At 41.4% G+C, this 21,684-nt stretch overlaps 1 protein-coding gene across 1 annotated transcript in view; it reads right to left on the reverse strand.

Moving 5' to 3' along the window:
* ANK3 (ankyrin 3) overlaps positions 1-21,684 on the reverse strand; it is a 202,163-nt gene that overhangs the window by 63,531 nt on the left and 116,948 nt on the right. The window contains exons 19-25 of the mRNA XM_085309351.1: positions 16,012-16,110; positions 15,825-15,923; positions 15,315-15,410; positions 12,167-12,239; positions 11,897-11,959; positions 4,998-5,121; positions 2,001-2,103 (exon numbers count right to left, since the gene is read on the reverse strand). Of these exons, the coding sequence (XP_085165477.1) occupies positions 2,001-2,103; positions 4,998-5,121; positions 11,897-11,959; positions 12,167-12,239; positions 15,315-15,410; positions 15,825-15,923; positions 16,012-16,110 (657 nt within the window). The remainder of the gene's footprint in view (positions 1-2,000; positions 2,104-4,997; positions 5,122-11,896; positions 11,960-12,166; positions 12,240-15,314; positions 15,411-15,824; positions 15,924-16,011; positions 16,111-21,684) is intronic.

A 21,684-nucleotide genomic window follows, 5' to 3' on the forward strand; every position in this document is an offset into this window, starting at 1 on the left:
TTCAAAGCTGTATGATACCCTGAACTGCCCTAACTCCTATCAGTTTCCAGATGGTCTTAGAATATTGTTTTTGACCCAAAATGATCTTTAGTCCTATGACTCCCTGGAAGGAGGAAGACAAGAAGAAACACAAGATTTTTTTCTTGCTTTCTACTTCCATAGTAGAGATTATCTGGAAGGCCAAAGATGCACAGARAGAGGGAAGGGAGTAAATACATCCCCCAGCCCCCTAAACACACTCTTCCCACTTCAACCAAAGTATTGTAAAGTGCAGCACCGTCCTTTGGCATACGTTTGGACTGGGCTGAAGAACAAGGGAACTCCAGAAGATGGATGTACTTTTATGTCAGGGCTAGAGATTTGTGGAAGCTACGGTCAAAAATTTTAGCTGAGGCCCCTTTTTCATGGAGATAATTTGGTGCTTTGCTGTGGTTTGCTTTTCAATGGACTACAGTTTTATTAACCTCTTAAGACAGCCCAGAACTAGGACTGACAATCTTCTCCAAATTACCCTCACCGTTCCCGAGCCCTGCCTGGACACAGCAAATGTAAAATCCTAAAGTCTGTCCAGACAATCAAGATTAAAATAATATTTACAACTAGACTGTCAGCAAGGCCTCCGGGCTGACTGACATTTTACATCACAATTTGAACAAGCACTAAAATGCAATAATTGCACAATCACAAAACTAGAATCACCAAAAACAGGAAGACTAGATGCAAAGACGACTACTGTTAGGGTCAGCACTGTAAGGTTTCATGTTTGCCGTATCAGCACAAGAGCCAGTACTGCAAGAAATCCTCCAAAAAGCACAGAGGTCCATGACTACTTGCACAGAATACAGCGATTGCCCTAAAGTAGTCTCTTGTGCTGCAACATCTCCATGTACTGAAAAGTAACTCTTCATTTTCTAGAGATATTTTGTAATACAAAACAGGTTAATGGTGTACAGTTTGACCAATCTCCTTCAGCAGCTATTTAACAAGACTTAAAACAAGTGCAATGCTATCTGATCAAACACTCCCTAGCCACTAAATCAACTCCATCTATTTTGATGGCAATCACAAAAATGGCCAGAATCATACAACATAATGTATTCTCAGACTGGAGAGCCTTCCTCACATCTGAAATTTCCATCGATTCATACTTGCCACTGCTGAAATGTACCTCTGAAAAGGGCAGCAGAAAACTTCTGCTTCATTATGGTCCATCTTATGCTCTTCCAGGACATAAATAACAGCACCATTCTGCTGTTCTTTAACTCCCAATTAAGACTTTTATGTGGATTTTTATTTAGCTTTCTAGCAGATCCCTGGCTTCTGTGTATTAAGAAACTCCTCTTGGGAAATTCAGTTAGGTGTGAAAACCTGAAACAAGTCTACCAAGCAAACACTGAGGGAACACACAAAAGAAAATATACAGCACCCYATCACCACCAGCATTAACTTTTAGAACGACTTTCCCACGCTATAATCAGGGCACAAGATTCTGCTTTTCTTGTGTTAGTCAYTGCACAAACATTCGGAAGATACATAACTGGTTAGTCCACAGCAGCTTAATCTTTAGAAGGCCAAATTCTTCCCAAGGGTGAAAAAATAAGGAGTCCTACATGCAGACTGAATGGATGAATGTAATCTATGGTCTATATGCTACAGACAAAGGTTGCTTAGTGTGAAACAGCACTGGTGCCAGCTCAGCAAAGCACTCTGAGGATACATTTAACATTAAGCTCACAGATACTCCCATTGACTCCAAAGAAGGGTTCTGCGTTCAGAAATGTAATCAGGTGCTTAAAGATTCTTTGGGACCAGATCACCCTGCTTCTTGCAGGATTAAGCTCACAACGCAGTGATCCCATCACTTCTTACTTTCAGCTCCTTTCTTTTCCCTTTTCAATAGTTAATAGTGATAGCCCCTTCTAGCATGGCTGAGTGCTGCAGGATATTGTTCCCTGTTAAAATGAAGCACAAACACTTGGTGGCAAAGAGGCAGCACGTACCTGGTCCTTTGCTGGTACCAGCAATTCTTCGATCATCATGCTGTCTCGGGCATAAGAACTTCTGTTCAGCGTGTAGGACCTATCCGAACTGAAGGAGCGGAGGCTGTTGTATTTACCATTTATCACAGAAAGTGCGGATGACAATGAGATGAACAAAAAATAAAAATAAAAAAATTAATACATGCAACTTCCAGGGCATAGCATAAGATGGCAAAATATACATAATCTATGAGAAAATATAAGGGAAGAGAAAAAATGGAATAATAAATACTTGATTATATCCCTTTCCCTATCTTTTGCATAAACAACAATCAATTGATGTTTACTGCGTTGGCAGTAATGCTATGGCTTTAGAATTAAACCAGAGAGGTGTCTTCAAATACTTAGGTGAGCTCTGATAAATGTCTACACGCCTCGATCCTGCAAGATGACCCATGAGGACAGGTCCTGACGGAGCTGTGGGTAGGTTACAGTGTCTGCCCATATGGCTCAAATCGCTGAATCAGGTTTAAGAAAAAGCAAATCTTCCATGTGGTTGTTCTCTCTTTGTGGCTGAACCACTTTCAACTTTGTTATAAACACCCTCGTTATTCACTCACTCCTAGTTAGAACAGAAGAATAACAACTTTGAAATAGAAGAGGAAAGAAAAGAAATTTGCTTGTTAATGATTAAATATAGATTCCAATGCTTTGGGGAGTTATTTTGTGGATGTTAGACTCTTTAGAAATTAGCTATGATCACTCTGAATGTGTTGCAATTAAATCAGTCGGAGAGTGTTGCACTTAACCCTGGAAGATACATTATGGTATGTGCTAAAAACATGCTGCAGGCCTAGACATGCTTGCTACGTGACAGAAAATAAAGTACTAAAAAAATGTGCATTAATAAAAAGCAACRTCCAACAAACTATTACACTTTCAAACTAGTAACACTTTTCAGTCTCAAAACTCTACAACTTGCTTCATGCACTTTGTAGTTGTTAGCACAACTTTTCTAGTCCCTTAGCACACGTTCCTCCATGTGTTAGAAACAGAATTGGGATCTTTATTGCACAKTGTAGGCATATGTTAATCAGACTCCTATATGATAAAGGGTACAAAAAAATCCAGTTATATTTGTTACAACAACAGAGGAATATTCTCTAATGCTGAGCAAACCCTARTCATAAATAAATAAAAAAATAAATTTAAAAAGCATGTCATTTTCCAATGCTGAATAAAATGAAAATGAGCAATGGCAGCAGCAGAAAGATGTAACACGATGCCATGCCTTCTTACCTGACTTTTGGACTAAAGCAATTTACAGTGGAAAAGAAACAGGAGAAATAGAAAGCAAAGAATCAGACGGGAAAAGCAAGATGTTATGACTGGATGATTTACATATTTAATGTGCTTATTTCTTAATGTTACACTCAGAATCTGTAGTAGAAACATTCACAGAATACTTTTTGCTAAATGCAATACTTGCCATGAAAAACACTGTGCTTGTCTCCTCTGAGCATAACATGTATGCAATGTAAAAAAATGAGCTACGTAGCAACAAATAGGAATGGCACTGCTAAAGTCAAAAGCATGGGAACATTAGATTTCTCTTAAAGAAAAGAAAACATAAAGCCAAACCCTCAGATCTACCTAACAGATCTGGACTGTGAAATTCTGCTCTCCCACTCACACAGCGAGAGTTTAAATGTGTGCAGGAAGAGCCCCGTAATGAGTAAAACGTGCCTGTGAACCAGCGAGCCCAGTTCTGCACACAAACTGCATCCGGCCCCTGCTCCGCAGTACTTCCGAATCTACCACAAACTGATAGCACTGAATGATGACCCTGCTCACGCTAACTTCTGCCTAAAAACTGAATGTTAGCCTTGTTAATTAACTTTGCAAAGGCATGAGATTCTCCCTTCAAATACCTTTTGCTAAAATTATAGCTAGTGGTCTATTTTAAGAGCACTTTGGCATTCCTCCTACATGTACTATCAGGTGAATACTTATTAACTTACCTAAGAACTGTAAGTGAAGCAAAACGTGGCTGGGCATTATTAAAGAGCAAACTGATACTGCATTTCTAAAGGAGCTACAACAAACAAGACTGAAGGGTAGACTTCTAAGCTTTACCTTATGGGAGGTGCCACTCACAGTTAGACAATGAAATCACTTTTTAAAACAGATCTTTAAACTATTGCATAGGAAAAAGTCCTCAGGGCTACAGCTTATGAGGTTTAATTATTAGCTTCGGTACAATTCAACTGTCAGTAAACACACTGCAAATCCACAACTGTGGAAGTAATCTCCGCTCATACAGCTTTATTTGTTTTGAGCAATGCACAGTGCAGGCTTTAGCAATATTAAAAGAAAAAATCTAAACGTTGATCTGGAAACACAGGAGTTGAGATCAACAGTAGTCAGACATTATAGTAAGTCTACAGTGTTATATCGAATACATGTTCACAGAAATTTTTACTGCTTTTTTATTTTTGATTTTTTTTATTTAACATTGGCTCTCTGTTTGGTTATTCACTAAACCTCTAAAGAAATAAAAGCACTAAAATAGCCAAACGATTATCATTCAGTTTTTCTGGTGTTTACACTCTTTTGCTAAATTAGGCCATTAAGAAATACTCAAATGCGAGTATCAATTTGACAGGCAGCAGTGAAATGGACCTTGTTTCTGCCAGCTGTTCTAGACTAGCTTTTAGAGAGGTTGCAAACTGCTAGCCAAGAGGTTCCTTTGAGATGTCCAGAGCATGAACAGACACCAGAAAAAATGAATAGCTGATTTTCTGTATCATTGCCATCAGAAGCCAGCATGGATAAAGAATATGAAACAAAACAGCAATGAACATATGCTTTAAATACGTAGTATTATCATAACACAGAAGTCCACCCCCTCTACTTCGTTTCAAAATAGACTCCAGCTTTGTGTGAAATAACACACTTGGTTTGTGAAAGTTTGCAACTGTGGTGGCACACAGCCGAGAGAAGCAGCAAATACAGTACCTGGCGGAGCGGGCTCCGAGGCTGAAGCCCATGTATCCTTCAGCAGGCAAAGAATCATCGCCCAGCTCTTTTAGGTCCTGTGGTCCAAGATACTTGTCTGTATCACCTGTCATTGCATCCTCACCTGCCAGTATAAAAGTCAAGCTGAAATCAGGAGCTCCATGTATTGTGAATGTTTGTGTGCTCAGTAATTCATAACGCCCTTTCCCTGCTTGCCACCAAGTAATCAATCCCGGCACTCCCGCTCTCCCTCAGGCTCTTTCCATACAGAACGTCAGTTATCCGCCCTCTGAACAGGTCTGAGAAAATAATTTTATGGGAGCCAATGTAAGGGGCTAAACTTCCCCTTGACATAAATCCAGTAAATCAAGTTATACAAGGGATGACTTGTGCCCATTTACTTAAGCAAGCTAAAGGGTTCTGCACTTTGCACCTTTTCTTTCCCTACTAAAAAGTGCCACTTGACAAATTAAAGTTGGGTCATTCCATATGCTAAAAACATTAGCCTTGAGCTACAGTCTGCTTGCCCATTAGCACTGAAAAGTGCAGCAAGCTTGAATGGTCACCGGGTAAAAGAGGAGGCCCTTAGATCTTTTTCAGTAAGTTTTGCAAGTTTGAATTTAAGAGCGTGTTTTTATGAASTGCTTTACACAGCCCGCCCCCAAGCAGATCAGTTGATTAAGATAAGGCAAATACTTCATCAAGCCTCTCCATCACACAGCTTGCTGGGGGAGCACAGGCACCAGGAAAACACCAAGGGGAGCGGAACAAAGCCAAGGAAGCGCTCCCACGCTCCGGAGAATCAGCATTCACCAGACCAGTGCTGTTAACTCACTCATCTGAAAGCTTCAGATATGTTTGGCACGTGGATGTTAACAAAGWAGTAGATTAGTTCTTTTAGAAAAAAATGAAAGTAAGGAAAGTTAAGTTGTCAGAGAGGAAGGCAGTTGCTGCAAAGGGTTAACGGAGCAGTTTGCTCTCACCACCAGCATTTGCATACCATTACATCATACCAAAAACCTACATTCCTGCACTGACAGAGCAAGCCGAAAATATGCCTTACGCGGCTGTACGATTTCCACCCCCCCCGCCCCGGTCTCCTCTACAACGCGGAGCGGGGGAGCTGCCTGCGAGTCCCCTGCTTGCCTACGCTCACGCCCTCCGCTCTGCTCTGAGCGAGTTCCAGGCGTGGAAAAGTTGCGCAGGAGGGAAGTTTAGGTATGCGACTCCAAAAGCTCAGCTCTATTTTTCCAATTCTTTCATTCAGTGGAGCTCAGAGCACTTTCCATTCACTTCACTCAGGAAACCGCAGGCGAGCTCTGGCTTTAAACTAACAATCAGCTCCAAAAATACCCTTCCAGCCACCGCTCTGCGAACGGCAAAATAAACAGACCAACTTTCTCCTGCAACCCAGCAACAGTGATTATTTTAAGTAACAATTTTAAAGCTAAGATGTTAATCGTATACCATAAAGCATTAAATCCCCAGAAACAGAAACATTAATATATTAAGTTAAACTTTAAAAAGTCTTACTGTTTTGGAAAGCCATTTTCACCAGTCTGGTCTATAAGATTTTTTTTCCCTGGTGTTTCCAAGAATTCCTATTAGTCCTATTAGTCCTTAAGCAGTGATTTAGAGTTAATCTCCAAACCAGCACAAGCAAACTAATCCCTGTGGGTCATATTCGCTTTCCACACAACAACTGAGATCTTCTTAACATCTTGATCTCTTCGTATGCATTTTAGGACATGTGCCTCCCTGTCCTCTCAACTCAGATCAAAGGTCTTTTCAAATACGAAACAAAATGAAAAATAATGACTACAGTTATTTGAAGTTAAAAAAACCCCAGCAGTCCCTGCGTAACCCCTCCRCAGACATCCCCGTGCCGCTCTTCCCGGGCGAGCCCCGCCGCGGATCGCTATGTAAATGGCGCGCTGCGGGGGTGTCGCCTTGCCGCAATCTGATGCCGCGGCGCAACGGGCCGGGGCCGGGGCCGCGGGGGCGGCTGCACGCGCACACACGCGCACGCACACATGCACACGCACGCACACATGCACGCGCACATGCACGCACCCCCGAGGCCGCGGGGGCGGCTGCACACGTGCACGCACACGCACACACGCACGCACACCCAGTATGGAGAAATGCCCAGGMGGTGAGGCACCCAGGAAAAAGCCGGCGTTGCTCCGGCCCTGTTGCAGCGGCCGTCCTTCGCTTCTGCTTGCCCTCGTGACGCGTGGCGTGTTGCAGACAGACGTTCCGCCGGACACACGGCTACCGCTGGGCTAACAATGCGCGCTGGACTACTATTGCAAGTGCCGGAGCCCGTCATAGTCCGTGTAAGGACGGCTGCAGTAGGTCCAAGCAAAGGCCTGTCTGTCTGAGCATATCCCGTCTCCCACAGCAGCCACAGTAGGGAAGAGCATGACATAGTGGAAGTCCTCCAGGACATTCTTCCAGCTGGCAGTGATTTGAAAATGGATTTTCTAAACCCACAGGAGATTTAGATAGCACTGGATGGGCATTTTTTCTTCTTTAACTTCATCCAATTACATTCTGAACCTGTGCAAACCTTTTGCTTTCCCCACATGAAGGGTGTAGGTGTGCAAGGACTCCCACAGCTTAACTACACGTAGGTGAAGATCATCCCCTTCTGCTAATTTGAATCTGTCTTTTCCTAGTTCATCTGATGCTCCCTAGCCCTGTAATTCTGAAGGAAACGGTAAGCAGTCCAATCTCTACTCACTTCACCACCCATACAGTCTAAGCTATCACCCGTTCATCCTTTTTTTTTTCTGGGATGGACAGCCCTAGTCTATTTAGTCTCTTCTCCTGTGGAAGCTGTTCCCTACCTCTGAGCACCTCTCTATCTACTTTGTCATCCTTTCCCATGGTTTTCTCACTTTTGCTATGATACCAAGCAGTATTACAGATGAGGGTGTCTCAGTTTTCATGAAGTCCTGCTGGGCAATTTTACTAAGGTCTCCTTAGCAGGAAGCAAAGGACCATTTTTCCAGCTCTGCTGGGCCACTCGGTTTCTGTCTGATACTTACAGAGCTGGGAACTGCCAGAGCATGTTTAGGTGCTCTTTCAGAGGCCAGTGAGAAGTAAAAGCTCTCTGGCACCAGAAAAGAAGGCCTCATGTGGCTTGGGAAGCCCCAGATAAAATGTAACCGTAGTCTGGGAGCCATGGGGGCATTTGTCATTAGCTTTGCTAAAGACAACTGTAGCTTCCACTACTCCCCCATCACTGTCTGATCAGACCTCTCTGATGGTAGAACAGGCACAGCCCCACAGAAGAGAAGGATGCTCCTATTTGTACCCAAGGGTCTGGTTTCACGCAAATATGGACAAATGCCAATACCAAACCACTGAAACGTTTATCAAGCTGTAAAAAGTTACGGAGATAAAATCTCAGACAACTCTGATCATAAAAATGTAATAAAGCAACCCCTTCCGAAATGATCCATCGCTTCCTTCACAATACACTACATGTTGAAGAAAGATGACGTTCATGAAGACTTTCCTAAGGGTTCTTAAATGCTCTCTGCCACTGCAACAGCCCAGCACCTACTCAGGGATCCTATGGTATGAGCTCCTGGCCTATGAGGACATCTGCCTAATCTGCCAGGGATTGATTAGCGTCATACTTACTCCCACTGAGATAGGAATCTCCATTAAATGGGTTTAAAATGGTGTCCTTACCTACACCAAAAAATCTGTTGTTATCTACTGAGGACTCAATAAAAAAAAACTAAAAGCTCAACATTAAGTGTTTCTCAACACTCATACCACTTTTTCCTTCTTCAGTCATAAAGTTTGCTCCCTCTTTGCACCAGTTTCTTTTGCTTGCACATCCTTAGCCCCCAGAACAGCAGCAACAGCTTTCGGGGGGGCTTCGTGGCAGAGCTAATTACTGTCTCGTCTCGCTGATGAGAGCGGCGCCAGCTCCTGCTCCCTCAGCGAGGCTGAGGCGGGTGCCTCTGCCGGGACCCACGCACCCAAGCTGGGCGTGCGGCTGCCAGGAAGGGCCAAGCTCAGGCAAGGCTTGGGCTGTGCTGCTGCATCAACAGTTCCTTGCTCCCTTCCAGCCCCACGGCTGCAGGGTGCTTCCCTGGGGCGCCCAGCAGTCGCAAGGCACGTGGGATGCAAGCCTGCGTCTGGAGATGGTAAGAGGAAAGACCCAGCTTTTGTACACTCAGGTTTCACATTTATAAGATATGTAATCTCTTTAAGAGAAAACAAGAAAAGAAAAGAAAGGAAAAAAGAAGTGGAGCACATTTAGTGTGCGTAGGAAACAGGAACATTTTATATTTCTACACAAACTTTCTGCTATGTGAGAACCTTCATTTTTTTCCCCACAAAATTACATTCAGGCCTTTCAAATTAATGTCCTTATGTCCTTTTTTTTTTTTTTTTTTTTTTTTTTTTTTTTTTTTTACTGGGCAGCCGCTTTCCAACATTCCAGCATTTCCAGCACTTAACCTCATTCAGGCAGAATGTCCACACTAGTCTGGGAAAAGGAAGAAATGATCTCCCTTCTCATCTAGTTTGACTCCAAACCAAACCTTCCTCTGCAGGGAAGAGAAATTACACAATTTCCATGTAAATGCTTATTTAGCAGGCACAGCAAGACATATAAATACAAGGAAACATCTTCCTGCCATTTGTCTCTGAGCTGTGAGACTCTKGTTTCCAAGTCGTTAGTTTTTCTTACTATTTGACTTGGCTTGAAAGAGTTTTCTGAAGTGGGTATTTGCTCCTTGAAGTTTGTGGCTTGTTAAGAACTTATTAAAAATAAGTTAGTCTCACTGAACAGCTTGGCTGATTACATTTGCTTTAAGTGAGCGAGGGAGAGCTTGGATCTGGGAGATAAATTTGTGCCCTGCTCTCACTTGGAAATGAGCTCTCTGGCAATGAGATTTGTCAGATTGCTTCACCATCTTGAGTGTATTTGTTTCCGCTAGCACAAGTGGATGCTTTATATATAAATACCCTACCAACGTTGAGGAGCTGTGGCAAAAGGCATTGGTAATTTTTATTGATGTGGAAGACACAAAAGGGAGATGGACCAGAGATTGTTACCTCAAGCCTCTGCAATTCATTGTATGCCTTGCACACTGGAATGCTTCAGCAAAGATTAATACCTATTTGAAAGCGCCTGTTCAGAGTTACGCTTTGAAAGTGACCTTGTAATATATAAACCAGTCTCTTCGCTCCCCTAGTAATAACATGGTTGCATAAGATATTCTCCAGCAAGGAACTGATTATATTTCCTATATTCTTAAACAGCTTTCTTTTTTAAAAAAATGTTTTGTTAAAGTGAGAGTTAGTGACTGGACAAAAACCTTCCACAGCTCTCTCCCATTGCTTCAGGCATTGCATTTGGCTTTAACAGAGGATGCCCTGCACTAAAGTCACATTTTACATCTTAGGCTCTGATATTATGATTCCGTACACGAGTGTTTCTCAACTGTACCACTCCTCAGGATGCAATGGGATAAAGCCATAGTGAYTGCTCTATTAACTAATGTAACTATTGTGCATCACTGTTCAATACAATACAGTAACACTGTATTATATTTTGACCAATACAGTAGCCTAAAAGAGTTATTTTGAAAACACAGGTGGATGGTAAGAACGTTATCCACTTGGAAATGCAGCACTGGGAACACAGTGACAAATTGAAAACAAAAGAAAAGCCTCAATGCATGAATTAAACAAGATTTAAACACAATGAGCCTAGCTAAAATAGCTTTTACTTCTTACTGTTAAAAGCTATAAAAATTGAAAGTACATATATTACTAGGCATGAAAATAAGAGAAACCAGCCACAAGAAAATTGCAACCAACCACTGACTTTCCTTACTACAGAAGAAAAAACTGCAGCTCTGATGCAAGCAAACAGGGACAAAACAAAAAGCCTTCAGCATACCGCCGCTCTTCTCTCCGTAAACTCAGACCTTCCTGCCTCTGGATTTGGTTTTGGGACCTAATTGCTCTGTGACACCTTCCACCACTTCCCGGCGAAACCCGCCAGCCCTCTGCCCACCRAGGACAGGAGGAAGGTCTGACCCGACAGGCGATGCGGTAGGGGAAAGGAAAGCAGCTGCTGCAGCAAGGTTTCACATACTGCCAAATCCCTCTCAACCCTAACGGGCCGCGCGGCGTCCTGCCAGCTCGGAGAGCCTGGGAGGCTTATTTACAGGTGCTGAAACCTTGGGGGCTCGTTGCCACTCGCACAGATTTCACCTCACTTTGCAGAACGGTACAGAAGAAATCTCAGCTACAAGGCACGTCCTGTAATCCTAGCACACACCAACGTTTCAAGTGCAGCACAGGAGCCTCTTTACACAGGACAAACATTATCTGATGTGGTTTTACTGCATATGATGTCTATACATTTTTCTTTTTTTCATCCTAAAAGTACTTTTTCAAAGCTAAAGGCTCATTATCAATTTAAATCAATTATTCCGGTGCTGAATCCACACCCGAATTCTTTTTACTAATATAACTCCGTTCCTTCCACTGTTAGCTTTCACCATCTGCTATTTCTTTCAAAGTTTTTTTTGTATTGGTCTCTTTTATCTGATACTTAATTTTTCAGTTACAATTACAAAATTATTCTCTTCTTTACAGAAGCAGCAGCAAAAGGACTGAGTATCCCAGGACAGTGGAAACAATTTGAGTAAAAAATTGAGAGCGAGAGATTCAGACAAAATTAGAGGATTATCAGCAATAGCTCAAAGAATTTTTGAAAGCATTCTCAATTATAAAGCAAAAATTATTGTTAGTGGGATAATAAGAAAAAATTATCCGAAGGATTAATTTCCAGAGAGTTGAAATAAAAGGAAGATGCTTAAGTTAAACATCACTGCAATACAAAAATGTACAAATACCTTCTTCAACATCTGACAAATATTCAGCATCACTGAGTATTTCAGGGGCATTGGCTTTACGAACTGCATGATTTAAATAAACAAAACAATCAAATAAAACAGACTATCAATATGTCAACAAAACAATCAACGTCAAACAATAATGAGTGTACAAAGATGATATCCAAGTAATACCGCATTTTTCTTTCTTTTTTCTTTTTTTAAATAAACTCTCCTTATAACAAGGAAAGACCGAAAAATAAGTGCAAGGGATTTTTTATTTTTTAATACCTTCATCATCAGACATGTCAAGAACTTCATTCATAGTTTCGGGTACATTCATTTTGTGCTTTTCTGTAACAGTCTGTCAAAGAAAAAAAAAATCATTTCAGAGTGTAGGCATTGTTCTCCCTAAAACTAAAGTTATTTCAAAAACTAAATGCAAGATAGGACATATTTTTATCTGAAATTAGCGAAATAAGATTTTATTTTGTTTCTTACTTACTTTCCTTTGTATACACGCATAAAACTTCACAGTAAAAGGGACTATCCTGATGTAATACAAAAACATGCAATATTACATCAGTGTTTTCAACTATATCCAAATTCTCACAGCAGAGAGCATGAACTGAAAGCCTAAAAGATTATATCACAAAGAAGGAACAAGTACACTAAATCCAAGAGATTCATGTCAAGGGATTTTAAAGGAACTCTTTGAATAGTCTTTGAAATTTTGAGCAGGAATATGTAATCTATATTAAACTATATAGCCCTTTCTTTTGAGGGAAGCATTTCTCCTTTACTATCAGAAAAATACTGATATTTAGGAGCAAGCTTAATGTATATGGTATTTTTCAGAGGTGCCTCAGTGTGAATTGTGTGTTTTTCCTACAATTGAGAACAATTTTAGCCTCATGAAGGTGAAATTATTCCCCTAAAGAATTTTTGCTTGAAAGACATTCAAAGTGGTTCATTTTCATGGTGATATTTATTCATCGTGATATTATTCAGATGCAAAGAACAATATAAAAAAACTTAGAAGACAAAAAAAAAAGAATGTTACGAATGCCCCAAATCTGTTCCTAGAATACCTATACATCCCATGAATAACACCACATGCACTTTTTACTCTCCAGCTGCCATGCAGCACAACAACCACCACTGAAGTATAAGGTCATGCAGAAGGCTCTGCAGAGTTAGTATTCAAGGAGTGCTATGAAGTTAAAAAAAAAAAAAAAAAAAAAACTTCCATGTTCATTTTATTTATTTATTATTATTCTACCACCATTACTTCTGATCCTTCCCATACAAATAACAAATCATTAACAAAGGTCAGGAGGACTAAACACCTTTTACATCTTCATCTATTTTAAAATATTTCATTTTTGTCTGGCCTCATAAATAGTCACATGGCAGTTTATGTTTCTTGACTTACTGCCATCACCTCATGTAATGGAAGAGTTCCTGCATGCTCAAACATCACAGACCTTACAAAAATCCTCACATTTGTTTTGTGGGAATTACTTGCAAATCTTTTAAACACATTTCTGTTAAACTAGCAAAATCACAGGATTTTCTTTCAGGCAATATCAGGTTTTTATTGGTGTTTGAGTATAAATCACAGTAAAATTAGCTATGTTCATCCCTGGTTTCATTAGATTTACCTTTGGGAGTTGTTTAGCCACATGCCTCAAAAAACAGTCTCAGTAGCTGAATTGAGTTTTTAAGTTCCTCAGTTGGAAATCGGATTTTATATCTAGGCTTCCAAAGTTTGGAAATTATACACTTGTGACTGATAAGCAGCATACTTCAGTTTTAAAAGAAGTTATTTCTGGGCTTCTCTTTAAGTAAAAGAAGAGCTATTTGAGATAGCACATGCTTTTCAGCGTATAAAATATTTTCCTAGGACAATTCAAAGCCTAGTCTACTTTCACTAACTCTTCTTCATCCGCAGAATAAAACAAATGATCATTCTTCATCATGTGACACAAACACAGCTCATTAGTTCTGCAAGCTAAGAATGGACTTGTCATATTGGGAGTTCTTAGCATAAAAATATGTTTTTACTTTTCCTGCAGCTATCTGGTTGTATTCTAGACAACCATTCAGTCTTTTGATACTCTGTATAATCTTGTTCAACTGATTTTTTAGGTCACAGAAGAATATTCTGAAATCTTTCTAGAAAGAAATTAATGCTTGGGAGAGCCTAAAGAGAGGCTGTAAGAAAGATCAATGATTTTTTGGGCATATTCATTCGTATTGTTTTGAAATTTATCTTTTGTGCCATTCAAAAAGAGCAAAGTAGATTTTACGTAAGCTGCTGAATTACAGAAGCAGCCAGGAAAGTCACAGTAAGAAAAGGCACATGAAGCAGCAGAGCTAAAATCTGCCTGTCATCCCAAACGCTCTTTGTATTGCAACCACCTGCTTGCACTAATAGACTACACAAATTGATGATGACAAAACATGAAACACATAGCAACAGTTTTCTGTCTCTGATATGCCTAAAAATAACACACACACACACAGAGAGACACATTTCCCTCTTTTTAATCAGGAATAAAAGAGTTAAAGAATGAAAAAAAGCCAATTTGGAGCCAAGGCTCTGGATTTATGTTTTTAGGACTACATTTTGTCTTTACCATCAGGGTGGTTCGTGGAGGCTCCTCGCCTCATGAAAACAATCTTCATAGAGCAACGTGGCAAAATTTTATTGAACAAAAGACCGTTTGAGAAATCTTTTGGATTCTGTGAATCATAATTTTTCTTATAGCAGGTAATATTCGATCATTCCTACCCCTCGTATCTCTAGGCTAATGCTGCAACAAGCCTTCCTGAGAGGCAAGACAGAGGGGGTTGACTTCATGTGTATGTAAGCCAAGGGCGAGCTGGGGCTTCAGGAGCTGGCGAAGGCTGCTTGCAGCAGGCTGAGTAGGCAGCCCTAAATCACCTTTCAGAAGAGGCAAGAAACTATGTGAMGAGATGTTCAGTGAATTCCAAACACTTTTTTCTTTGGCATAGCTGCTCTTAGATCAAATACAACCCAGTACACATCAGTCCCTTGGTAATCCGAACCCTCTCAAAAGGGAGAAGAATAATCTTATCCAATGAAGTTTCCAGGATTTTTTTCCACTGTTGCCTCCATTTGTGAGTTTTGTGCAGCAAGCAACATGTGCATTAAACACACATGCCAGCAATGACCGGTCAGTACTCTGTCTACTTTCTGCTCAGCTGGCAATCTCTGCACACATCCTAGTCAGGTTTACCACCTTAAAAATAATATTGCTCATATTTGACTGAATATCCACTTTACATTAGTGAAAGGAGATAGGCAAAAATTAGATTGAAATCTCAGTACAAATTTAACTAACTAAATAAAGCCGAATACATTGGCCGAGGCAGGATTCTTCCATTCACTACTGAAATAAGCTGTACTTACAATTGTAGTCATCGTCTCTTCTGTCACCACCTTCAGTGTGTCAACAACTGAAATGTAGCCAAGTCGCTTAGCAATGGCAAGGGCAGTGTTTCCATTCTAACAATTGAAATATTTACAACAAGAACTCAGTATTAGCAAAGCTAAGCATAGAAACAGGCCTGTAGAAAAATGCACAATAAAGGCTGAGAAATGTTTGCATGTTACTGAAAATATACATATATATATATGGATTTGGAGTGGTATGGTAGGTAACTAAGTTTTTAACTCTTTATAGAAAGAAGCAAAATGTCAAATGTTTGCTCTTCTAGTTGTGGAAAAGATAATGGCATGGAGTTCATAGGTGCCTAGGGGAACGGGCTTCCTGTGCTCTCTTCCTCTCAACTCCTCCCACACTTTTCTCCCATTTCCGCTGCTGAAACACAGCTGTGGTACAACCCCRTGCACTGTGTGGAATGACTGAGCCCAGTAGGAGAGAAGCGGCCTCCCGTCTGCCCATGCCACCACACTTACCACCGTGAGCTCGTTGGGCGCYGCGCCGTTCTGGAGCAGGACGTTGATGATGTGCGTGTGCCCCTGCTGYGCGGCCTGGTGCAGCGGCGTGTACCCGTTCTGCAGGGAGAGCGAAACAATCGGCTGCGGTGTGCACTGCCCGCTCCTCACCTTGCCAAAGGGAAGCAAATGAAGGTGGAAAACTCACCTTCGTCTTGGCATTGACTTTCGCAGAATGTTGCAGAAGGAAGTTAACAATCTTTATATTTCCGTAGTGGCAACCAACGTGCAAAGGTGTGTATCCCATCTGGAAGAGAAGTAAGCAGGTAAAAAATGTGAATAACCCCATGGATTCCCTGACAAAAACAGACGTGAAACAGCACACATCCCCTATAGCTTTGTTCCTTTGGCCTATGTGAAAAACCTCCAGCCTTGAACATATCCCTTTGATGATGCTGGTGCAGTCCTCGTCTTTGTGAACCTCTCTGAATGCCTTGCGTCTTTGTAATCTTCAGCACATGTGATGTTGAATAAAGATTTGCCTCTCTCTCCAATGCTCAGACTGTAGGGTTTGGGTCAGAGACTATCTTTTAAAATAAATGTGCATATATACCTTGCACAGTGGGGTTCACATATTTGATTGGTCTTACTACAGTATGATAATAAATAAGTAAATAATACTGACTTTCTAAAAATCAAGCATGCTGAGGGCTAAACTGTAACTAGCAGCTCATCCATTTTGCCTAAAACACCCAGAAGGTAAGCCTGAGCCAACACGACTATCTGCCACCTTTAGCAGTACAGTATAACCCTATGGAAACTGAAATGCCTGCTGGCAAATTGAGGCTCTAAGACAAAAAGGTCTCATTTTTTTCATGTGTCTGGTCTTGTGTTACACAAACTAGAAGAAGTTGCTTTTTCCTGACAACCGTAATGATGAGAAAGTCAAATGTTTCCTTTCTGTCCTCACTACCTGCTTTTTTTATTAGCAGATTAAAAATGTCTGAAGAGTATTGCAACAACATCTGGAAGCTCACAGGACATGAGATGGAAAAGCAAAGCAGGGAAGCTAGGCTCACCTACCAAATGTCATAGACACAACTGAATGACYTTTTATAGTAAAGTATAATTATTTTTTTCAGATTTTCCAAAAACTGAGCAAGTCACAGAAGACTCTTAACTATCTCTTCAAAACCTTAGCAAAAGGATAGTGAACAAGGAATCACTAAGTGGACTCTGCATTTTCTCAGGTTAAAACTCAGTCTTAAAATAATTCAAAGAGCATGTTGAAATCTTAATTTTATTAAACACTTCAATTAACAGTTAAAATTTAATACACAATGCAACAAAACAAAGAGGACCAAAGCTTACTCTCTCCTTCAGCAGCTGTCTAAACCCTGATCTTTACTGCACTATGCCATGAATTCCCTTCTACAAATGGTAAATACAAAGATTTTACACTTGCTACCTTCAAAAATTGCTACAACAGTAATTGTTGGTGCTATTTGTTACTCGTGACCAGCTAGCTGCTCAAATCAAAGATGAAGGGACAACTTTTCTTCTTTCCCCTCTGATCGTGTGTGGCAGAAACTGGGAGGGCTTCGAAACCCTTGCCACGACATTTCCCGTTCACTGCTCTCGCTGCCGTGGTCTGTCATTCCCTACCCCAGGGGCGAAGGCGGAAGGCAGCTCCTTCTGAAGCCATCCGTGCCGCCGGGCCGGTCAGGTCCGGCAGCTGGAGACAGGCTCGCCGGGAGGTGACTTCCCTGCTGGAGGCATCGCACGCTGCCCGGGTAGCAATGTCGGCACCTGCCAGCCTGGCAGGCAAACACCAGTTTTCCTGTCCGAACTCTGATCTCCATGTGACAATATGCTGCCTGGCCATGAGACCGGGGGATCTGGAGGCTTTTTTGTAATAGCCTGTGGTCATGTTATGTCGTATTTGATGAGGCAGTGCCTACTGCAGTGCACGATCACCAATGACAGAGTGACACAGAAGTGGCAATAGCGAGTGCAACAGATACACTGGGCATGTGAGACCTCCTCTTACACTAGAGAGCATCTATCATTTTCATAGCCAGCAGCATTCACAGTGATAGCACTGGTCAAAATAAAACTAATTAGCAAAAAGTCCTTCTAATCCTGAGACCTGAAAAGGATATCTTTTGCTTCTCAGCTACACTACATATTCCAGTACTGAACTGCTTCTAGTTTGGGAAGATTCCAATTTTACATTTATTCCCAACTTCCTCATTGCAGACAGATATTCTGCTAATACTTCTCATCACTCTGACTGCCAAATTTTRTGATTTATACAACCAAATTAAAAATAAAAATAGCAATTCTCATCACTACTCAAGCTTGCTACTTTCAGTCCCCATAGAAATGTATACAAGGAGGCTGAAATATTTTGCTTCAATAATTTGAAACAAACCCACAGTTATACACATTTCTGCATAGCAGATTAGATTTAGAGTCATATTTACTGGTATAAGCTCTCAGAGACTTAGTACAGTTGCTAATACTAAGAAGTTACTTCTAAGAAAAAAYGGGAGTTTTGTTTAATACAGCTCTAAAGCTCATCACTTTCTGGCAATCTGTTGGCCTTGTTGCTTCTAGCTGTTTTAAAGAATGAGCAGCAATATGGGAGTTAGCAGCTGGGAAGGGCTTATCAAAAGCCGTAAGAGTAAGTGCCAAAAAAAACCCCAACCAAAATAAAACAAAACAAAACAAAAAAAAACCCCAAGAAATTCTGAGCGTTTCCACTCTAATGAAACACACAGAAACACATAATGTACTTTATTCTCTTGCCCTTCAATTTCTGAGGGAAATTATCACAAGCCTTATGTATCATCTCAGTGTATTATTTTAATATTCTCCATTGGTAATAACCGTAAATCATGACAGCTTGAGTTACTACCTCTTTCTAGTCATGCTGACTCTCAAGCTGCTCTGTTTTTGTTTTTCTGCTGTAAATGTCAGACAATGAAACTACAGTATTATTGTTGATGAGGCTGGAAACGCTCCTGATTCAAAGATCACAAAGGCGTCCAGCCTCCATCCAGTAAAGCAGGTAAACCTATGTGTAAGTACACACTCCACAGCTCTGCTGGATCAGGGCYTAACATAATGAAATACCTTGCAAAGAGTCATTATTGAATATTATTAGGGTGGAAATTTCCACATAAACGTCTGTACAACTGAGGCAAGGAGAGACAGACAACGAACCATGAAGATATACTGAAGATATCCATGTTTGAGGGTTCAGTCTGAGTAAAGGAAATCCTTGATCCACTCCCCACCTTCGCTGTTCCCTTCCCATCCTTTGTTTGCATCTGAAAACAAGGTTTTCTGGTGTAAAACTCAGCTCAGTTCTGAACTGCTGTCACGCTCAGGGCTGCTATGGGACTCCTGTCAGAACAGGGTAGGCAGATGGATCTTCCAATTTCCCTGAATAAATCTGAAATAAGTAGCCCACTCAACCTGAAAAAGAACATCATKGCCTCTCAGTCACCATTATCTCCTATTAACACTAGTTTTAGGAACAAAATACAGTTTAACACGAGCTTTATTATCCAAACAGTTGTCAACCAGGGACTGTGAGACCATCAGTTCCCCAACAGAGACCCGGCCCCAAGCAGGGTGTAACAACAGTTTTGACAAAGATGACTTGCACTGAGATAAAAGCTCCAAATCCTGCTCTTCATCATTGACTGAACTAGCACCCTTCCCTTGTTGGTCTTATTTTGCCAGCCCATCTATGTAATGCTATAACCTAAACAGACATTAGCCAATAGGAAAAACAGTTGAAAAGTGACATGTGGAACTTGCTGAGCCATGAAAAAGTATTTACCTGTGCCAGCTTTCAGCATAAAGGCCCTGCAACAACAGCAAGATCACGTGTACCACTATAGCTTTTACACACCCAACACTACCACCAGAGAAGGAAAATCTGCTCACATCCATGTCTGCAAATTTGTTTGTAACTCCCAATATTAGATGTAACATAAGCATTCCGTGCGTTAAGCATGATATTACGTAACACAGAGTCTCAGCATCAAAGGTGCTGAAAAGATAAAGATAAGCTGTTTTCTGTGGTTTTATCAAATGGAGCTCAGCCTAACATGGCTAAGCTTAATATAACATACCAGCTCCCCCCTGCCAATGCCACTGTGGCCTCTCGAGCTCCAGTTCCGGCGCTCTAAACCAGCGCTGTTTACTCCTCAGCATGACCGAGTGAGGCTCCTGCAGCTCTGGGATTAGCAGCTATTCAGCTAATTGATGCTGCAGAACCAGGAGAATTCCATAACAACATCAATAAATGAACTTCAAAACCAGCGGCTACTTCCCTTTCATGCAGTCTTCTACAACAAAGTTCAGGAAAAAACATTCTTGGGAGGAAAACACACAAAGAATCACAGTTGCAAAGATTCAAGCTTTTACAGTAATTTTGAAAATGCTTATAGGTATTAGAGCAAGAATCAATTCTAATCATACAAACTAATCTCCTGCACAATAAATTTCCTGTAGTAGTAGATTTCTTTTTCTTGCCTGTTATAGCTTTGAGAGAGAAAATATGTCACTGTCCAATCTTCCCTTTTAATCCCCTAAATAAAGCTCTTGCCTCAGAACTTGAGCAGGGGTAAGGACTCCCATGTGTCAGAGATACAAAGTCTGGATGTTTTTACAGGGAGTGTAAGTTATATATAAATGATGATTAAAGAACATATTCCAGAAGTGGAAGATGATAGCACATTGGTGCCTACCCAGAAAGTTGAATGACCTACTAAGATATTAAGTGTTCTCCCTCCATTGACAGATACTGCACTGGAGTGACACAGCCAGTGCTTMTTTAACCTGGGAAAGTAAGGAAGATGATGGGGAGAGAAGCTAAATAGAGCAAAAACAAAGAAGGATCATCCACGCTATAATAAATAAAGTAACGAAAGCATATAGGTGTGAAATGGAGTAAAGAGAACGCAAGGTTAGCCGTGGTCCTGCTGGCGGAACAGGCAGTCCCCAGGATAATGCCACTCCAAGCTGTGTGACAAGGCAGTGCACTGCCACTTTCCCCTGTATCACAGGCTGTGGCGAGTGGATTCCTGGYGCGGTGGAAAGCCAGATGATCTCAGTGTGGCTGGCTATGCAGAGCTTCAAGGGCTCACCTCTGCAAACCCAGCTGGTGGGAAATGAGGAAACCACTGAACAGCACCCAGCTCACCCAACTCTAACACAATTCTCAGGGCACCCAGGCACTTTTCTCCTAASAAACAGACCGTTCCCAAGGTAGAGAGGGAGAGTCAGCACAGTAGATGGGAGAACAAGCCATTGCAAGCTTTCTCCACCATGGAATCCTGCAGGATGTATTTTCCCAGACATGTGATATGCCACACTGAAAAGCAGTTGTTCTGCTCAAATACACTAGAAACTTTGCCTGGCCTGCAAGTCCCTGCCCCACTTCCCAACAATGACAAAGCACTCCCACAGAAGCTAATGTATATCAGAAACCCCCACGCTGCTTGCACCAGCTACATATATAATAGAGAAACGATGGAGTTATCTGTGCGAACACCAAGGGATTTGCCCTTACTTTGAAAATGATATGACTATTACTGACAACAGGATTCAGGCTCTAGACAGTCAAATAAGACACCAAGTTCTTTTTCCTCATATATGCTCTGACCTGCTGACTTGGTTAATTTGCAGAGATGCAGCTAAGAAATTGAGTTCCACCCTGGAGTGATCTCTGAATGAGAAACTGAAGCCCTTTTCCTTTTCTTCTACACAGTCATACGCCTGCTCCTCCTCACTCCTAACCTGCCAGGCTCAAAGTTCAGCACAGCGCTATGCTACCGCACCAAGCTGGCCGTGAGACCAACTC

Source organism: Rhea americana, unplaced genomic scaffold (assembly GCF_003343005.1).
Source record: "Rhea americana isolate MKP2758 unplaced genomic scaffold, rheAme1 scaffold_296, whole genome shotgun sequence".
In the NCBI taxonomy this organism is placed as follows: domain Eukaryota; kingdom Metazoa; phylum Chordata; class Aves; order Rheiformes; family Rheidae; genus Rhea; species Rhea americana.